Source organism: Delphinus delphis, chromosome 1 (genome assembly GCF_949987515.2).
Source record: "Delphinus delphis chromosome 1, mDelDel1.2, whole genome shotgun sequence".
NCBI lineage: Eukaryota > Metazoa > Chordata > Mammalia > Artiodactyla > Delphinidae > Delphinus > Delphinus delphis.
This window is the reverse complement of record NC_082683.1, coordinates 89,485,265-89,504,692: the sequence shown is the minus strand read 5'-3', so window position 1 is coordinate 89,504,692 and position 19,428 is coordinate 89,485,265. Positions and strand designations below refer to the sequence as shown.

Genomic DNA, 19,428 nt, shown 5'->3' with positions numbered 1-19,428 from the left:
GCAGACGATTCCAGGCACTATTTGTTTCATAATCCTATATCTAGCTGACTTTACTTCTCTGAAGATCAAGATACCAGCAAATGCGGAACCGGAGCAGGAGAGGCAATCCTTGTTTGGATAACAAATTTCCCACAAAATATCTCCCCAAGCCCCAAGGAGCTGTAGTGATGTCATATCCGTTGTCCAGGTCTCCACACCTCTCTCAGCTGTTACTCCCTTTATCTTTTTCTTGGGTCAAAACTTTTGAGGTGGTCTGGCTATATAGCCGCGGGAGAGAAGGTAAATTGGGGCGCGCGGCTCGGAGGAGCTTCAGCACCTCGGTCAGCGACCATTGCAGCTCAATCCACTCCTAGAGCTCGCGGACTCCCAGCCCTGAGAATGCCTGCGGAATGATCGCCCCCCAGGGCGGCTGCCGCTACTGCCGCTGCTGCTACCGCTGCTGCTGCTACTGCTCCTGCCGCCGCCTCTGTCTCCACTCAGCTCTGACTGGCAGGCAGAAAGTGCAACTGACGAAGGAAAGGTCTCTGCAGTGAGAGTGGAGTGGCTACATAAAAGAGAGTAAACAGGGGCAAAAATCCAGATCAGAATGCAGGCGGCATCCAACCTACTCAATCTCCTGCTGCTGTCTTTGCTTGCTGGATTAGACCCTTCCAAGGTATGGGCAATATTTTAACTCTTGTTTGAAATAAATGTGCAATATGTAACAGACCGACCAAAAATGCATTTAATTATGAAAAAAAAAAAGCAGCATGAAAGACAGCTCTTCCAGCTATCTTGTGGTGTCTGGCGTATCCCCACTGCTTGGAAGATAACAAGGTGAACTACCCGAGGAATAGCTCCACAAGGTAGAGTCCCGGAAAGAGCGGGGGAGGGACCAGGAGCGAATATAACGTGTATGGGCAGCGGGCAATGCGGCTCTTGAGAGAATTTGGCTTATTTGGTATCCAAGTGGTTAATGTTCTCTTCTGAAGTCGGACGGGTAATGCAAAGGACTTAGCAATTAAAATAATGCAATTTGTAATCATGTATTAGGAGATGGTGAACCGTTTCTTTGTTGAAAGCAGAGAAGCGTTTTCCAGCTGATCCTGGTCAATAATACTCCCAACGCAGACGTGCTGCGGTTTGTGTCCAAAACATTTGGGATGCTGCTTGTAACACACAGGGCAGAGCAGCAGAGCTCCACTCTCTGTCGTGGTTGAGAGGCATTAGTGAAAGGGGCTTGTGTTTGTTTCTCTCTTTTCATTAAGGAAATTACGGGGCACTGAGGAAGTTCTGATTACCAGTGTTAAGAAACAGGAAGTGAGAATCCTTTCAAACTAAGGAGGGCAATAGGAAGGATGAGTTGTCTCATATCTGTTGAACTCTGATAATTATCCAGTACTGGCAATTAAAGTGAATGCTAACCTCTTTTGATAAAAAATCAGAAAATATGGAGAAATATTTTCAGCAGTGTATGAGAAAAGTCTTGAGGATAAAGTGAGATAATTTGAGAGCTTCAGCATTCTAAGAAAATCATAACTATCTGGAATAAGATATAATGCATCTAGTAAAAAGTAAGGAAATACAATTTCAAAAATTAGTTTACTTCTTTAACTGTTCAAGAGCAATTTGACACAATAGGAGAAATGATGTCATGTTCTAAAACCATTTAAAGTTGTATTTTGGAATATTATAAAGTTATTTTAAAATAACTGTGTAGTGTAGAGAAATTGTTTCTTTTCATAATTGAACTAAGATATAACCAAGCATAGCCTAATACTGTGGTTGACTGAATATTTCTAGGCCTAATATAGTAGAGAGTGAAAATTTAGAATCATATCATCTATGCTTATAATTATTTCTGTGTACCTTTCATATTTAGAGAGACCTGATAAGAATAAGATCATTTCCTTTTAAAGCTATGGTTGTGATATTAAGACAAAATAATAATAATAATAATAATTTTGTCTTAATATCCTTAATGGGATATTTCATACACTAAGGTGTAGCTTTAAAGCATTTTACATCTAGGTACAAAGTGTTGATTCTGCTTTCATATTTTTTAATCTTTCTTTTTCATTTTTTTCTCTGGATCTATAGTAACATATTCCATTGCCACTCTCATTATATTATGTTTGTTACAACTTTGAACACATTCTACTATATATCTCATCTGAAATATTCTTGGTAAAACATTTTTAAAAAGCAAAGCTAATTACTGAGTTACTGCACAAAAAAAATCACTTGACTTAAAGTGAGTTTTATCATTCTTTAAAATGAATTCGGAAATGCAGAGCTTTACTAACAACTGCATGTTTCATTTGATTTTTCTGATATCTTTAAATGCATAAATATCTTCACTTCTTGTACCCCATTCTTTCCCAAATTAAAAATATATCAACAAAGAAGAGCTTCTAATAAATATTGAGATAAATTCTCCAAATAAATGACCTATTTTTAGTCGTGACTTTTTCTAGTATTAATAAGTTTATTTCCATGTATTCAACAACAGAAAACTTTTCTTCAGACTTAATTTTGTCTGTTTGGTACAACTGAGCTGAGAAATCCAGGAAAGGAAAGGCATACATTAACTTTTCAAACTGTCCTTTTCAGTTTCTAGATATTGCAATACAGTATGCAAAGAACAGCAGATAGTATTTGTTATACACTACATATGACAATATAGAGAATGTTAAAATGTTCATAGCAAGTGATTTTAATGTTGTAAAAAGGTCTTTGGACTAGTAGACAAATTTTGTTTAAAAAAGTGAATAAAACTACTTTTGTTATGTTTTATCAAACTATTGAGAATCACGAAACTATATCATTTCCCCTCCCCCAAATCACAAATGGCACCACTGAATTCTCAAAATGATTGTCAATTAGGTTATGAAATAGAAATTTTCTCAAATTTTATTTTTTTACTAACTACTTAAGGGTTTAGATAATAATTAACATCCATGATGCAAATTACGTTTGGCAAAATTGAAATTAAATTCCAATAATACAGTAGCACAAAATACCACAGTTTGTGGACAAATAAGTAATAAGTGATGAAATTTAAATATACAAAAATTCTAAACAGCTAATAAAAAAATTTTTATAATGTTAGGACTGATATATTTCAAAATCATACTTTTAAATGAATTCATTTAAGTATTATTCTATATTATTGCATTTTATATTTACACTACACATAAATCATGCATGGATACACACAAACTGGCAATATAGTAGAGCTATTAAAATTGAATAGACTTTTTTAGGTATAGGATTGTCACATATATCAAATATTGGAAATCTAAATTTTAGAGCATGCTTATTATATATTAATTTATCTGAAACAAAAAGGCTTCTAACAACAGTAACAATTCCATTTCATGGAAGATTATATAATATTTATGTTTATGATCATTCTTCCTGAAACTTACAGATCATATATGACATTTTATAAAGTGCTTAGGTATCACTATCTTACAGCAAGATAAATCACTTGAAAGTCAAATTTATTGTTAATTTTTTTAAAAATGCCCAAACATTTATATTAACAGGATGAACTTACTTTCAGCATCCACTTACTTTCTTTTCTCTCATTTAATATACCAGAATATTGGTAAGATTAGTATTTTCTTTCAGTAAAGGAAGGCAATTCAAAAAAATCAATCAATTATTTGTATTTTTACATAGACAGATTATCAATTTTCCTCTCAAGAAAATCATGAGAATTATGTTTTCTTAATTAAAATCATATTAACAAATTTCCAGTTCCATTTACAAAAACTCATAGGTGTATCCCTTTGCCCTTTTTAAGAGATATTAATTAATTAATTTCATTTGTAATGGAGTATCTGAACTACAGGCAATATGCCAAATCATCATTCATCCAATAAGTAAATTAAGAAAAACCAAAAGCTTGTAAGAATTCAATTATTGCTCAGTTTTATAGAGAAAGGACTATTTCTGTGTAGGAAATTCCTGAGGGCGGCTGCTAGATGGCATCTCTGTGCTTTTAAACAGAAGGCACAGAGTTTAGTAATGACCTTGATAGTAGGAGAGTGAACCTCTTCTTCTTTTACAAGAAGAGTTTTAGCAGACCATTATTTGAACATTATAACAAAACAGTAATCCCTTGAACCAGAACTGTGAATTTCTCTGCTCCGCAATGCTGAATTATAAAGAAAGGAGGTATAAATGTGACTGTGCAGATTTCAAATAGAACATTTACACTGGAGTAAGACACTTGGGGAACAGTTAAAAAGAGGTGACATGGGCATAGCCACACACTGCAGTGAGTGTTATACTTTTAAGCAGTCATATCTGTGTGATAAATATATTGCAAAATGCCCTAGCATGCTTAGATTGAGAAAGCATTCACTATCTCCTTACTTGGAAATATATTAAAGAACTTATCACCATGGTACTTGCTGACACTACAGACATAAAGTGAAACAATGATTCAGCAATAATCTTCAACACCAAAGTGTTTTTTCTATCTAAAACAACTCGGCCAATTAGAACTCTTGCCTTAAATAAGACAGTTGCTTTAAGCCATACAAACACAATGGGAAGTAAGGGAATTTCAATAATTATATTGTTATATGCTTCATAACATAATATACCATGTGTAACTGCCTTTGTGTTTTGGTATTGCTAAAAACAAAACGATGAAAGACCTAAATTGTCTAGAGGTGGCTTTAGTATATAAATCTAGTTAAAGTTTATTTTCTTATAACTTTAAAATGAAATTGATAAAAGCAAAAACAGCAAGAGAAATAAACTGAGATCAGTATGAATTTGCTTTAAAATTCATCTTAAAAATCTATCTTCTCGGGCTTCCCTGGTGGTGCAGTGGCTGAGAGTCCGCCTGCCGATGCAGGGGACACAGGTTCGTGCCCCGGTCCAGGAAGATCCTACATGCCGTGGAGCGGCTAGGCCCATGAGCCATGGCCGCTGAGCCTGCGCGATCGATCGGAGCCTGTGCTCAGCAACGGGAGAGGCCACAACAGTGAGAGGCCCGCATACCGCAAAAAAAAAAAAAAAAAAAAAAAAAAAAATCTATCTTCTCCTGTATCTCCTGTATGCCAGAGACATCCTCTGTACAACAGGATCAACTCAAATTAGAACAGAAAATATGGATCGATGGCATCTGGCAAGGATCTGTAATTACATACCAATAAACCCGGATATGGTAAAAAATGAAAAGCTCAACACAACCCACCTATGTTTTGAAAGTGCAAATGACTTTGCTACTCTCGTTTTATTCCATCCTTCTTAACCCAATTAAATATTTAGTTTGGAATGTAAATATTCTTTCTGATTCTTTCTCTTGGCAACTTGAAAAGGTTAAAATGGTACTGTGCTCCTTTATTTTTTTAAAAAAATTCTTATTCCTTGTAATTTTGCAACAATTCTCCTTAGAAAATGACTATTGTGATGATCCATTCTCTGTTGGGAGGGAAAGCAGCACAAGAGTGAGAAACAAAAGGGTCAGGATTCAGACAAAGTCCCTCATTTTTCATCCCTAATTTGCCACTGATATGTATATATGTGTTTTTATTATATATATATAATAAATACTTGTATATGTTTATTATACATTATGTAACAAATACACACACACACACACACACACATATAACTTTGGGAAAGCTATGATCTCAGTTCTCTCACCTGTAAAATGAGGAACGTACATGATCTTTTTTAAATTTTATATTGGAGTATAGTTGATTTACAATGTTGTGTTTCTGTTTTGTAAATAAGTTCATTTGTATCATTTTTTTAGATTCCACATATGTGATATCATATGATATTTGTCTTTGTCTGACTTACTTCACTCACTATGACAATCTCTAGGTCCAACCATGTTGCTACAAATGGCACTATTTCCTTTTTTTAATGGCTGAGTAATATTCCATTGTATTTGTGTACCACATCTTCTTATCCATTCCCCTCTCGATGGATATTTAGGTTGTTTCCATGTCTTGGCTATTGTAAATAGTGCTGCAATGAACACTGGGGTGCATGTATATTTTCAAATGACGGTTTTCTCTGGATATATGCCCAGGAGTGGGATTGCTGGATTATGTGGTAGTTCTGTTTTTAGTCTTTTAAGGAACCTCCACATTGTTCTCCATAGTAGCTGTACCAATTTACATTGCCGTCAACAGTGTAGGAGGGCTCCCTTTTCTCCACACCCTCTCCAGCATTTATTGTTTGTAGACTTTTTGATGATGGCTATTCTGACCTGTGTGAGGTGATACCTCATTGTAGTTTTGATTTGCATTTCTCTAATGCTTAGCAATGCTGAGCATCTTTTCATGTGCTTCTTGGCCATCTGTATGTATTCTTTGGAGAAATGTCTATTTAGATCTTCTGCCCATTTCTTTTGATTGGGTTCTTTATTTCTTGATATTGAGCTGCATGAGCTGTTTGAATATTTTGGAGCTTAATCCCTTGTTGGTCGCTTCGTTTGCAAGTATTTTCTCCCATTATGTTGTCTTTTTGTTTTGTTTATGGTTTCCTTTGCTATGCAAAAGCTCTTACGTTTAATTAGACCCATTTATTTTTGTTTTTATTTTCATTATCCTAGGAGGTGGATCCATAAAGATATCACTGCAGTTTATGTCAAAGAGTGTTCTGCCTATGTTTTCCTCTAAAAGTTTTATAGTATCCAGTCTTACATTTAGGTCTCAATCCACTTTGAGTTTATTTTTGTATATGGTGTTAGAGAATGTTCTAATTTCATTCTTTTCCATGTAGCTGTCCAGTTTTCCCAGCACCACTTATTGAAGAGACTGTCTTTTCTCCATTGTATATCCTGCCTCCTTTGTTGTAGATTAACTGATCATAGGTGCGTGAGTTTATTTCTGGCTTTCTATCTTGTTCCATTAATCTGTAAGTCCATCTTTGTGCCAGTACCATACTTTTTTGATTACTGTAGCTTTATAGTATAGTCTGAAGTCAGGGAGCCTGCTTCCTCCAGCTCCATCTGTCTTTCTCAAGACTGCTTTGGCTATTTGATGTCTTCTGTGTTTCCACAGAAATGTGATATTATACACAGAAAATACTAAAGATGCTACCAGAAAACTATCAGAGCTCATCAATGAATTCAGTAAAGTTGCAGGATACAAAATTAATGCACAGAACTCTCTTGCATTTCTATATACTAACAATGAAAGATCAGAAGGAGAAATTAAGGAAACAATCCCATTTACCATCACATCAAAAAGAACAAAATACCTAGGAATAAACCTACCTAAGGAGGCAAAAGACTTGTACTCTGAAAACTATGAGATGCTGATGAAAGAAATTGAAGATGACACAAATGGAAAGATATACCATGTTCTTAGATTGGAAGAATCAATACTGTCAAAATGACTATACTAACCAAGGCAATCTACAGATTCAATGCAATTAATATCAAATTATCAATGGCATTTTTTGCAGAACCAGAACAAAAAATCTTCATGTTCTTAAAACTTCTTTGTTAAACTCTAGGATGACTCTATGCTATGGTCAGTATGTGTGTGCCCCCTCCCCTTCCCACAAGTCATATGTTGAAACGTAATCTCAATGTGATGATATTAATATATGGTGCCTTTGGGACATGACTGAGTCATGAGAATGGAGCCCTCATGAATGAGATTAGTGCTCTTATATAAGAGGCCCCAGAGAGATAGCTCACTCTTTCCACCATGTGAGAATATAAAGAGAAGTCTACAACCTGGAAGAAGGAGCTCACCTGACCATGCTGGTACCTTGACCTTGAACTTCCAGCCTTCAGAATTGTGAGAAGTAAGTATCTGTTTATAAGCTGCCCAGTCTGGGGTATTTTGTTATAGTAGTCCAAACAGACTAAGATATTCTGTTTAATACTATTTGATCATTCATTAAAAATTAACAGATCCTTTTGTAGAGTACAGCTTATAAGATCATAAATTTGTGAGACCTGAGGGCTTCACTCTCATGACATAATCACCTCCCAAAGGCCCCACCTCCTTATACCATCACCTTGGGCATCAGGATATCAACATATGAATCTGGGGGGAGACAAACATTCAGACCATAGCAGTAATGGAGAAATGACCATTTCTATGAACACAATTTCTTTGCTCTTTTCTCTTGGATTGCTTTTTCAGTCCCTCTGTTTATACCGGTTTCCCTGCTTTTCTCAATAGAAACTTCTATAAAATCCTTGAAAAGACCTGACCCTTAATTAGACACAACAGCATTTCTCCTGACGCTGCTCATCCAAATGCAAGTCCACCTTAGTAACTCAAGAATTGATTCTCTCATACAAAGAGCAAAAATAGATGAGAGCAATTGTATAATATCTAGGATAGACCCTACCCATGAACACCTCATATTTAAGAAGAAATACACTATTTCAAAAATACCTGCACACCATACCTTAGTGAAGTTTAATTTTGACTCACGTGTTACTTACTCAAGAGGTTGCAAACCATTTTGGGGGAAGAGGGGTCCAAGACACAAAAACAAAATTAGACCAACTCTATCAATAGTGCCAGTAATTTAAATGGTGCTAATAAAAATACTCAAAAATATTGTCAAAACAATAGATTTTTCTAAAAACACATCTTTTGTGCTTTAAAAACAAGGTGTCGTAAAGCATAATCACAAAGTTATGCCTTCTGTTATTCTCATACCAAGCCTTCAGCAGAATAAAAATAAATTCAGAGAAAAGGATCACAGATGCTGCTATGTTCATGCTTTTGCCTCTCCCTGGAAAGCTCTATCCTTCTTCTCCATATGTCAAAAATTTACCTATATTTTAAGATGCAACTCAAATATCATTTCTTCCATAAATCCTTTCCTGACACGCCCTGCACCCCAGGAGAAGATAATCCTGATCAACTAAAAACTCCTATAAGAAAAGAATGATGTTTTATTTATCTTTACATCTACAGCCACTGGCACTGTGTCTGACACAGAATAGGTGTTCAATGAACACAGACTGAATTGTATTTCTTCCCCTCCAAGATTTATAAAACACTCTATTTCCAATCACTCTTACTATACTTACCACTTTCTTTTTTAAAAAAAACTGGGTATTTATTATATTGTGTCTCCCCTACTAAATTATAATGTACCTGAGGGCAGGCTCTGTGTCTTGATCATGATCTTATCATTTCCTATCTATCAGCTAGCACAGTGCCTATTCAGATATAATATTTATCAACATTTGTTGAATGAACAAATGAACAGATGAAGAAAAAACGTTAAAATCCTAGGCTAAATAACTTATGGATATAATCTGTGTTTTTGGCCCATGCTCTCATCAGATAATATATTAGGGGTAGGGAAGTAAGACAAATTTTAAGAACCTTGTTTTTAAGGGTTTGGAATTCATACCAGGTTATTTATCTTGAAGAATGCTGCAAGATGATGTCTTTTAAATTTTTTGATTAACTTCCTGTCTTACCTCACCATCCTTAGTGCTATTTTTGACTTTTGGTAACTCCCTGGGATGCTACAAATTCAATACTCTTGTGAATTACTTGCTGTGTTTCATGATGCTTGTTGGCAAAGTTAGCATATCCTCTTATTCCTTGGTGTATCTATGTGTCCATTTTATTTGCATAAATTTATGAGTCTAAACATTTTATTAATGTGTGCTTATTGTTTTGACTATCTTTATTTTATGTAATGTCTTACCTTATTGGATAAATTAGTATATTACCTATATTTTTCCACCTCTTTTAGGGACTGAATTATTTTTTTAAGGATCTAAAATATTCCATTGAAATTATTATCTTACTATATATTCTTATAATACCACAATAGGAAGATAAGTAGTATTGGCTCCATATTTGTACTGCATTACTATATGAGCACAACACTCCCAAAGAGAATAAGGTTAAATGATTAAAAGCAAATAGAAGTAGAGTTAGATTTATCTGAATTAAATATAATCAGAAATTCAAATTTTTATAATTAACTTTGTAGGTTAAAATGCTCTGAAAAGAAATATCAGTAATAAAATTGTTTCAACAGCACAAATAAACAGCTATCTAGATAACTCCATAGGAAGGACATAAATTGAATAGAAGATCCTTTTCATTTTTCCAACTAAACTGAATGTGATTAAGAAGCATTATCCCCTGATGATTTAAATAGCATTACTAGAGAGACCAGTTCCAAAAGGCAGGATTTCTGCAAATAGAGATCAGTACTGGATATGTTGACTCACTGGCACCAAAATGTCACTGATGAAATGTTGCCTTACAAAAGACACCGTTGCTTCTGGGAATGATCTATGTCTATGGCTGCTTATGGAATTGTTTATCTGGTGAGTATTTTCACACCTACATGCATTTTGGGGCACGATGACTACATCTTAGTGCATATTATTGTAGTACTAAACAAACTGAAATATTATCCAGCTCAAGACACACTAAAGACTTTTTACTATACTTGTTATTATTTATATTTTGCTACAGATGTATTCTTCTTTACAATAAGCTGAGTGCTAGACCAAGTCAGGGAATAAAATGACTCTAGTTTGACTGCCATATACCTTAAAAGATTCCAGGGATAAGTAGGAGGAAATGTACAGAGTGCTATGAAGCTCATGCCAAAGAGGTAGTTAGTTATTGTAACATATAGTGACTGAAAGCAGGGCATATGATACTTGAGAGTAAGGAATCAAGTGGGTTGAAGGAGTCAATATTTACTAGTAGTGCCCCCATTGGTGCCAAAGCATGATGACTTCCCTGTCAGAAAAAGCAAGAAAAGACTCCAAATCTAAACATTTGTCCTAAAATAAAAATGGATATTAAGAAGGGAGGAAATTATAAATGAGCAGGAAGGTGAACACATTCAAATATAGTTAAAAGAAAAAGAAAAATTGAGGGGAGGTAAGCATTTATTTACACATCAAGGATGCAGCTTTTAAAGATGATATATACAACACATCTGCCAATGCTTATTTAACCATTTCAAGTGACGTTTATTGCCCCCTGTAAACACCACACACTCAAACACACACACACACACACACACACACACACACACACACACACACATACACACTCTCCTACACAATGACTGCATTCATTAATCTGAGACCTGGATGCCCTTCTATTACTAACTGTTTAAAATAGGGTCTCTGGGGCTTCCCTGGTGGCGCAGTGGTTGAGAGTCCACCTGCCGATGCAGGGGACACGGGTTCGTGCCCTGGTCCGGGAAGATCCCACATGCCGCGGAGCAGCTGGGCCAGTGAGCCATGGCCGCTGAGCCTGTGTGTCCGGAGCCTGTGCTCCACAACGGGAGAGGCCACAACAGTGAGAGGCCCACGTACCGCAAAAAAAAAAACAAGGGTCTCTAATTTAGTTCAACTGATCTTTAATATCTCTTGGTAAGAAGAAATAGAAGGAAGAAAAAGGCATGAAAGCATTCTTAAATTCCTTTTCCTTTTTTATTTGCATCTAAACACTGCAGATAGAAATAAAATAGAAACATACTTCATTTTGTCTATCTGTACATGGTCATTGCTTTTGGAAAAGATACCTCTCAAGGAACTCAACCTAATTAACATTAATTTAACATGTAAAATTAAGATAAAGGAAGAGAGAAACCATATCAAATTCTGAACAAATTATATAATAATTAGGAAATTAGAAAGTTCACAGTGGAGTGAACAGACTACTAAATTAGGAGTTAGAAAATCTGAGGCCTAATATCAACTCTGCAACTATCTAGTTGTATGGCTTTGGGCAACTCACTAAACTTTTTTGGTTTCCATTTCCTCATGTAAAAATTAAGGATGCTGGACAAAGTGCTCTTTTATATTGGTAGGTCATCCTAAAATGGGGCACATTCATCTCTTCTAAATGTAGTTCATCACCCTTTCATCCTCCTTCCTTCTGCTCACAGACTATCAGGTTGTTAAAATTAATGATACAATCTAGGCTTCTTCTACTTTACTGCTGAAAATTAAAGTTATGTCATTGAGCAGACTATAACAATTCAGTTGTACACACATAGTGACACAAAAAAATAAATGTCAAAACGTATAAGGTCATTCCATATCCCAAGCATTACAGCATATTTTACATTTATTTTGTATCATTCCATTAGCTTTAGAAGATTTAATGAAAAACAAATGAGTGAACGACATTGTGTATCTACTGTCTTTATCTGACAATAGTTAAAGAGACTCTTAGAGTTACAGGAAATATAAAGGCCATCTATTTTAATTCTGCATAAGGCAAAAATCTCTATAACATAACTGATGGATGGTTAGCTAGCTTATGGCTATGTGTTTCTAATATTGGGGAGTGAGACAGTATTCAAGTAATTAGACTACTTTTAATCAAAAATAATTATTAGAAAGTTTTTTTATTGAGTTATGACTTCCAATGATATTTTCTAATACTGAGTTACAACTCTTTATGTGGCTAAATATAGAAAGAAAAAAAAGTATATGGACTGTAGTAGACAGAATAATGTCCTCCCAAAGATGTTCATATCCTAATCCACAGAACTTGTGAATATGTTACCTTATATAGCCAAAGGGAACTTGTAGATTTGACTAAATTAAGAAACTTGAAATGGGAAGATTATCCTGCATTTTCTGATGGGATCATGTAGTCAAAAAGGCCCTTTTTTGTACAGCAAATGAAACCATAAACAAAACGAAAAAACAACCTATAGAATGGGAGAAAATATTTGCAAATGAAGGCGACCAAGGGATTATCTCCAAAATTTACAAATAGCTCATGCAGCTCAATATCAAAAAACAAACAACCCAATCAAAAAATGGGCAGAAGACCTAAATAGAGATTTCTCCAAAGAAGACATACAGATGGCCAAGAGGCATTTGAAAAGATGCTCAACATTGCTAAGTATTAGAGAAATGCAAGTCAAAACAATGAGATAGACCTTACACCAATCAGAATGGTGACCATCAAAAAGTCTACAAACATTAAACGCTGAAGAAGGTGTGGAGAAAAGGGAACCGTCCTACACTGTTGGTGGAAATGTAAATTGGTACAGCCACTACAGTGAACAGTATGGAGGTTCCCTAAAAAACTACAAATAGAGCCACCATATGATCCAGCAATCCCATTCTTGAGCATATATCCGGAGAAAACATGGTTCGAAAGGATACATGGATCCCTGCCCAGTCCGGGAAGATCCCACATGCCGCGGAGTGGCTGGGCCCGTGAGCCATGGCCGCTGAGCCAGCGCGTCCGGAGCCTGTGCTCCACAACGGGAGAGGCCACAACAGTGAGAGGCCCGCGTACCGCAAAAAAAAAAAAAAAACATACATTTTTTTTTCCTTTTTACAAAAAAATGTCCTTATAAGAGCAAGGACTGATGCTCAGAGTCAGAAAAAGAGGAGAAGATGACAGAAGCAGAGATGAGAGAGAAGCACTTTAAAGATGCAGGAAGGGGCCAAAAGCCAAGGAATGCAAGCCACCTCTAGAAACTGAAAGGCCAAGAAAATGGATTTTTCTGTAGTTTCCATAAAGGAATACAGCCTTGCTGACATTTTGATTTTAACCTCATAAGATTTATTTCAGACTTCTGCCCTCCAGAACCATAGGATACTAAATTTGTGTGTTTAAAATCACTAAGTTTATGGTAATTTGTTGTAGCAGCAACAGGAAACTAATACATTAGTCTAGATGATAATAATTAATATGTAAATACAAAACGTAAGTCAGCCAAATAATGCTACAGTCTGTACTGGTGAATATTAAGATTAGAAAGACCATAGATATGAAATTACAGTGAGGTTTAAAAATTATAAAGGTAGTATAGAAATTAAAAATCGCTTACTAAAGAAGACTTACTAGATTACACATAACCCTAACTGAATTACATGATAGGTTACTGTGTCCCCTAGTTGATATTTGTAAGACACAAAGTGATGTTTGTTGTTGTTGTTAGGTAAAATCTGCCTATAGAATCTTACCCTCAACCTAAGAAGTAAGTGGATTTCATTTCATGTCTTTGCCAGCATAGGACTTTTTAAAAGCATTTGATTCCAGATTCTTTGTCCTGGATTTATAATCTACTGTGAAAATACAAACTCTCTACCAATGATTCAGTAAAATGATGATGACAGCTCCTTCTTTTTCATCAGTCAAATCTGATTTACTAAAGACATTGGCACGTCTTCAGTGCTGATTTTGAAAGCAATTTTATTTAGAGAACCAATGCATGTTACACAAATAAAGGCACAGTCAAATATGACGATTGCTTAGTAACATTCCACATACTATAAGCAGGATCCACCCTTTTTACATGCAGTCAAGAAAAACGTTGTTGAATTTGCTAATTTAATTTTAAATAATTGAGATTTGTTTTTACCTTTAAGAAAATTTGTAATATGAGAAAATAATTAGTCCAGAAATGAATGATTATCAATGATCTTAAATATTACACATGATAAAGTAGTTCACTGGCATTCACATTATATTAATTTTTTCAACAAATACTCATACCTGGCACTGTTCTAGGAGTTGGAGATAAAAGCACTTTTAAAAAGGCACAGTTACTATTCTCAAAACGATCTTAATATTTTCTACTGGAGAACTCATATAGGTATACCAATAATTGTAGTACTGTAATATGTCTTATAACAGTGACTTGTATGGGATGCAAGTAGGGCATAAAGAATGGACACCTTCAGTAGACTGGGACATAAAAGAAAATTTCCTGAGGGAGGTGATGCTTAAAGGAAGATCAGCTGGGTAATGAAAGGAAAAAGATGGTTATTCCATTAAAAGGCAAGAGCCTGTATGAAGTCACAGAGATGTAAAAGAGCATGTGAGCACTAAAGAACGTTTTTATGTGACTTAGCTCTTTTGCTGCTAATCATATGGGAAGTAAGAGAAGCTGATGCAGATGAAAAACAAAGAGAACTAGTGGTAGCATTAAATTCTTAGAAAAATGACTACCTAAAGGGTCTAAGACTTAACCTGACCAGATTTTTAAATATTTCTGGAGTTGAATTACCTTAACCCAAAACAAATAAACAAAACAAAATGTAGTTATATTAGAGTCCTCCAGAGAAACAAAACCAACAGGATGTATGTGTGTGTATAAACATATATATATATATATATATATATATATATATATATATATATATATATATATAATATATATAAAATGTATGTGTACATAATACAGCACACATCATATGTAAAAATATTTATTATAAGGAATTGACTTATGTGACTATGGAGGCTGATAATTCCCAAGATCTGTAGTCAAGAAGTTGGAGAACCAGGGGAGCTAATGGTGTAGTTCCAGTCAAAAAGACTATAAACTCAAGACATAGAAGGAGCCAATGTTTTTAGTATGAGTCCAAAGGCAGGAAAAAAAATTGATGTCCCAGCTCAAAGGCAGTTAGGCAGAAGGAATTTTCTCTTACTCAGCCATTTTGTTCTATTTAAGACTTCAACTGATTGGACAAGGCCCACCTACATCAGGGAGAGCAATCTGCTTTACTCAGTCTACCAATTCAATTGTTAGTGCCATCCAGAAACACCTTCACAGGCACACCCAAAGTAACGTTTGATGAAATATAGGTGCACCCCATGGCCTAGTCAAGTTGATACTTAAAATTAGTCATCACAGTAATAAAATTTAAAACAATCTATATAGCTATATATCTAAATGTCTCTGTATTATATCTATCTAATCTCATCTCTATCTACCAAGCTAGTTTTTAACCATCTACCTATCTTAATTATCAAAACAGAAATTACTGAGAATCCCAACACATACATTACCCCAAGATCTCTACAATTTTATTTTGATTATCTGTCCCTGCCTTGTCCATATCATGCTGATTGGGCTCCCATGAAATTCGTGACTGAAGACTCTTTGAATCATGGATTGCATCACCACCACCATGAATGAAAATTATTATTACTCAATTATTAAAATTATTGTGAATCGTTTGGTCACAAGTCTGTTGTCAGGATAGTTTCCCCTAAATAAATGGTGTATTATATTTTCATCTGGTTACTACATGATTTTGGCTTAGTTAAACCGGTCTGCGATTTAGCATCACCTTAAATTTTTACTCAAGTTGCACACTGATTTCAAATTCTATTGACCAAGGACTTCCCTGGTAGCACAGTGGTTAAGAATCCGCCTGCCAATGCAGGGGACATGGGTTCGAGCCCTGGTCCGGGAAGATCCCACATGCCACGGAACAACTAAGCCTGTGCGCCACAACTACTGAGGCTGCACTCTAGAGCCTGTGAACCACAACTACTGAGCCCGAGTTCCACAATTTCCGAAGCCCGTGCACCTAGAGCCCATGCTCCACAATAAGAGAAGCCACCGTAAGGAGAGGCACACACACCACAACGAAGTGTAGCCCCCACTCGCCACAACTAGAGAAAGCCAGTGTGCAGTAATGAAGACCCAACACAGCTAAAAATAAATAAATAGATTAAAAAAATAAAAAACCTCTTCATTAAAAACAAAAATTCTATTGACCAGTTGTTTTTTCATGATTCAAAGCTTATTCATCCTGGACTAAGAGGAATTTCTTTCTTCTGTCTTTCTTGTTTTTCCTTTTCCCTCCTTTTCCCCCTCCTTTCTTTCTTCCTTCCTTTTTCACTTAATTTCTTTCTTCTTTTCTTCTATTCATTCCAAAAATACAATAAAACCCCATCATAATGTTAAAATTGAGGCCCCAAAGTTCAAAACATGTAAAATGGGTTGCCATGTTGCAACAAAGGCAACAAAATGACTAAGGTAAGCCTGCTATAGAAGTTTGGAGCCAATCACTGATTTCATGACGTGCATCACTAGGGACTTGTGAAAGATTTTCAATGTAGTTTTAGAATGTCTGCCATGTACCTAGAACTATCTGGAATCTAAAGACATAGCAGTGACCAACAAGACAAAATCTCTGCCCTCATAACACTACAGACTAATAAAAAATAATAAACAAGCAAATATATGTCAAAAAGTAGTACATTATGTGGAAGAAAAACAAAACAAAGAAGAGTGAGAGGCAGCGGCATGTTCTAGGGTAGTGACAAATAGAACAGGTTCCACCGTAAATGTGATACTTGAGCAAAAACATGAAGAAGGTGAGGGAGTGAACTACAAGATATCTGGGAGAAGAGAATTCCAAGCAGAGGAAATTTTAAGTACATATTTAGAAAAGCAAGAGCATACATGGCAATTTTGGGAAAGGGCAAGGAGACTAGGAACACGGAAATTGAGCAAGGAGAAGACTAACAGAAAATGAGGCCTGATCATGTGGATCCCTGTAAGTGGTTTGTTGGATTCTGAGTGGGATGGGAAGATTTTAGTGGGTTTTGAGCATAGATGGGCATGAAATACATTTGTCTTAATAAGACCACTTTGGCTGCTGTGTGAAGAATTTACTTCTAGTGTTAAGGGAAAAAGTAGAGAGACCAGGTGGTATAAAAAACTAAGTTAATGTTGATGGTGGCTAACAGAATGTGTGAATGCACTGGAAATTGGTTATGAAAGGTTGTTGACTTAAGCCACTGGAAAGAAATATGTCTCCTGAGATGCAAAAAAAAAATACTGGGAGAGGAGATCAGGAGTTTGATTTTGGACATGATAAGTTTGAAATGTCTATTAGACATCCAAGTAGAGTTGCTGAGTAGGCAGTTGGTATTTGGAGTCCAGTAGAGAGGTCTGGACTGAATATATCATTTTGGGAATCATCAATATCTAGACAGTATTTGAGCCGATGAAACTGGAGGGGATCACCAAGAGAAGTAGCCAGACCACTAAGCCTCAAATATTTAGAGCTAAATAAAAGAGGGACAACCAGTAATATAGACTGAGAAGTAGTTCATGAGACAGGAAGAAAACTAGAAAAAGATGTTGTCTTGAAAACAATGTGAAGTAAATGTCTCAAGGAGAAAGATTTATTAAATTACTAAATTATCATATGCTTCATATGGGCTAAGTAATATGAAAATTGAAAATTATTCAGTCTTTAGAAATGGAAATCATTGATGACATTGATAAGTGGTTTCAGTAGACAGATGGTGGCAAAATCCTCATCCTAATGGACTCAATAAAGTATGGAAGAAGAGCAACTTGAGATGACAGATATAAACAAGACTTCCTAGGAGTTTTGCTATGAAGAGAAGAGAAATTGGGTATACCTAGAGGAGGATATGGCATCAGACATGTTTGGTTTTGCTGATATCTAAAATTAGATATAGCACCATGTTATAATGCTGATTGGAATAATCTATGAGAGGTTAGTTTTAAATAGGAACACAGAGAATTCTACGGAAACAAGTAGAAAGACAAAGTATACGTGTACAAATGCTGTTGGTAGTTTAGATAAGGAAGTGCAAGCACATGGAAGCGCTCTTGTAATCGCTTTTATCTTCTCAGTGAAGTAGAAAGCATGGGGAGCAGCTGAAAGTGAGAATGAGTTATTGGTAGTCAAAAAGAATGTCCTGAAAATTAGGAGCAATGAGGACTTTTCCACTGCCACACTTAGTGATAGAGGAGTGTGGCAAAGGGCTTGAGATTACTTTAGAAGCAGCTGCATATTCAGAGGAAAACCTGAGATTTCAATAAAAGTGAAAAGGAGAAAGAAATTTTCAGGGAAGTGAGTAGACATGAGGGAATGTCACTGTTGATTGATTGTGAGTTTCTCACATGCTGCTGTCTGCAGTAAATCAATAATGACTCTTTCATGTACATTGAAAGACAAGTCTGAGTTTTCCCCAGGAAATAGTTATTTTTTCACTGACTTTATGAAAAGGTTTAGCAGGTGCAAATATCTCCAGATGTGGAGAATGTGCAAAGCCATAAACTAGTTGGAGGGCATTCAACAAAGATTATAGTAGAAAGTAGAAAGATGTATCACTCCCTTCCCCCTCACCCTGGGCCAGGTTTATCTTAGATGTCACATCATACTCGAGGGAAGACTCATCCACTGAGCCTTAGAAGTTGATATGGTATAACCAGGAAAGAATGGCAAAGCTAACAGCAAACAGGGTTACATATTTTAACTGTAATGGGTCAAAACTCTATCCTGAAAATTACCTTGGAATATTTTTAAAGCACTACAAGAAAGTTGTCTCACTGACTTATATGGGGGCTCTCAGTTCTAAACAGCAGTTTTCCAGTGTCCAAGAGGACATGCTATTTCAGCCTCAAACACACAGGAAATCTGGGTTCACTTTTGTTTCTTCCATAAATCCTGAAACCAAAATAAAGTCTTATTTCAGTGTACTACATTAATGGAAAGAAATGTGTAGTTTGCTATATTTAGCAATTTACTTCTGCTCTAGCATATGCTTACAAAGACGTGGCTCACATATGGCTCTTAATCAATTATATGATGTCTTTCTAATTATCCAACAAACAAAAAAGAAGAAAAATGTTAAGTTTAGTTTTATGTGACTAAAGCAAAACAAAAACAAAAAACAAAACCCTCTGTGACAT

At 35.6% G+C, this 19,428-nt stretch overlaps 1 protein-coding gene across 2 annotated transcripts in view; it reads left to right on the top strand.

Annotated features, from left to right (window-relative positions):
• Positions 1–285: 285 nt before the first annotated feature.
• OLFM3 (olfactomedin 3) overlaps positions 286–19,428 on the top strand; it is a 195,289-nt gene continuing 176,146 nt past the window's right edge. Inside the window, exon 1 of one of the 2 annotated variants that reach the window (XM_060006418.1) lies at positions 286–655. In XM_060006418.1, the coding sequence (XP_059862401.1) occupies positions 587–655 (69 nt within the window). In that variant the 5' untranslated portion in view covers positions 286–586. Of the gene's footprint in view, positions 656–819; positions 846–19,428 lie in introns of those variants that run through there. The other variant, XM_060006419.1, reaches the window with a different exon arrangement.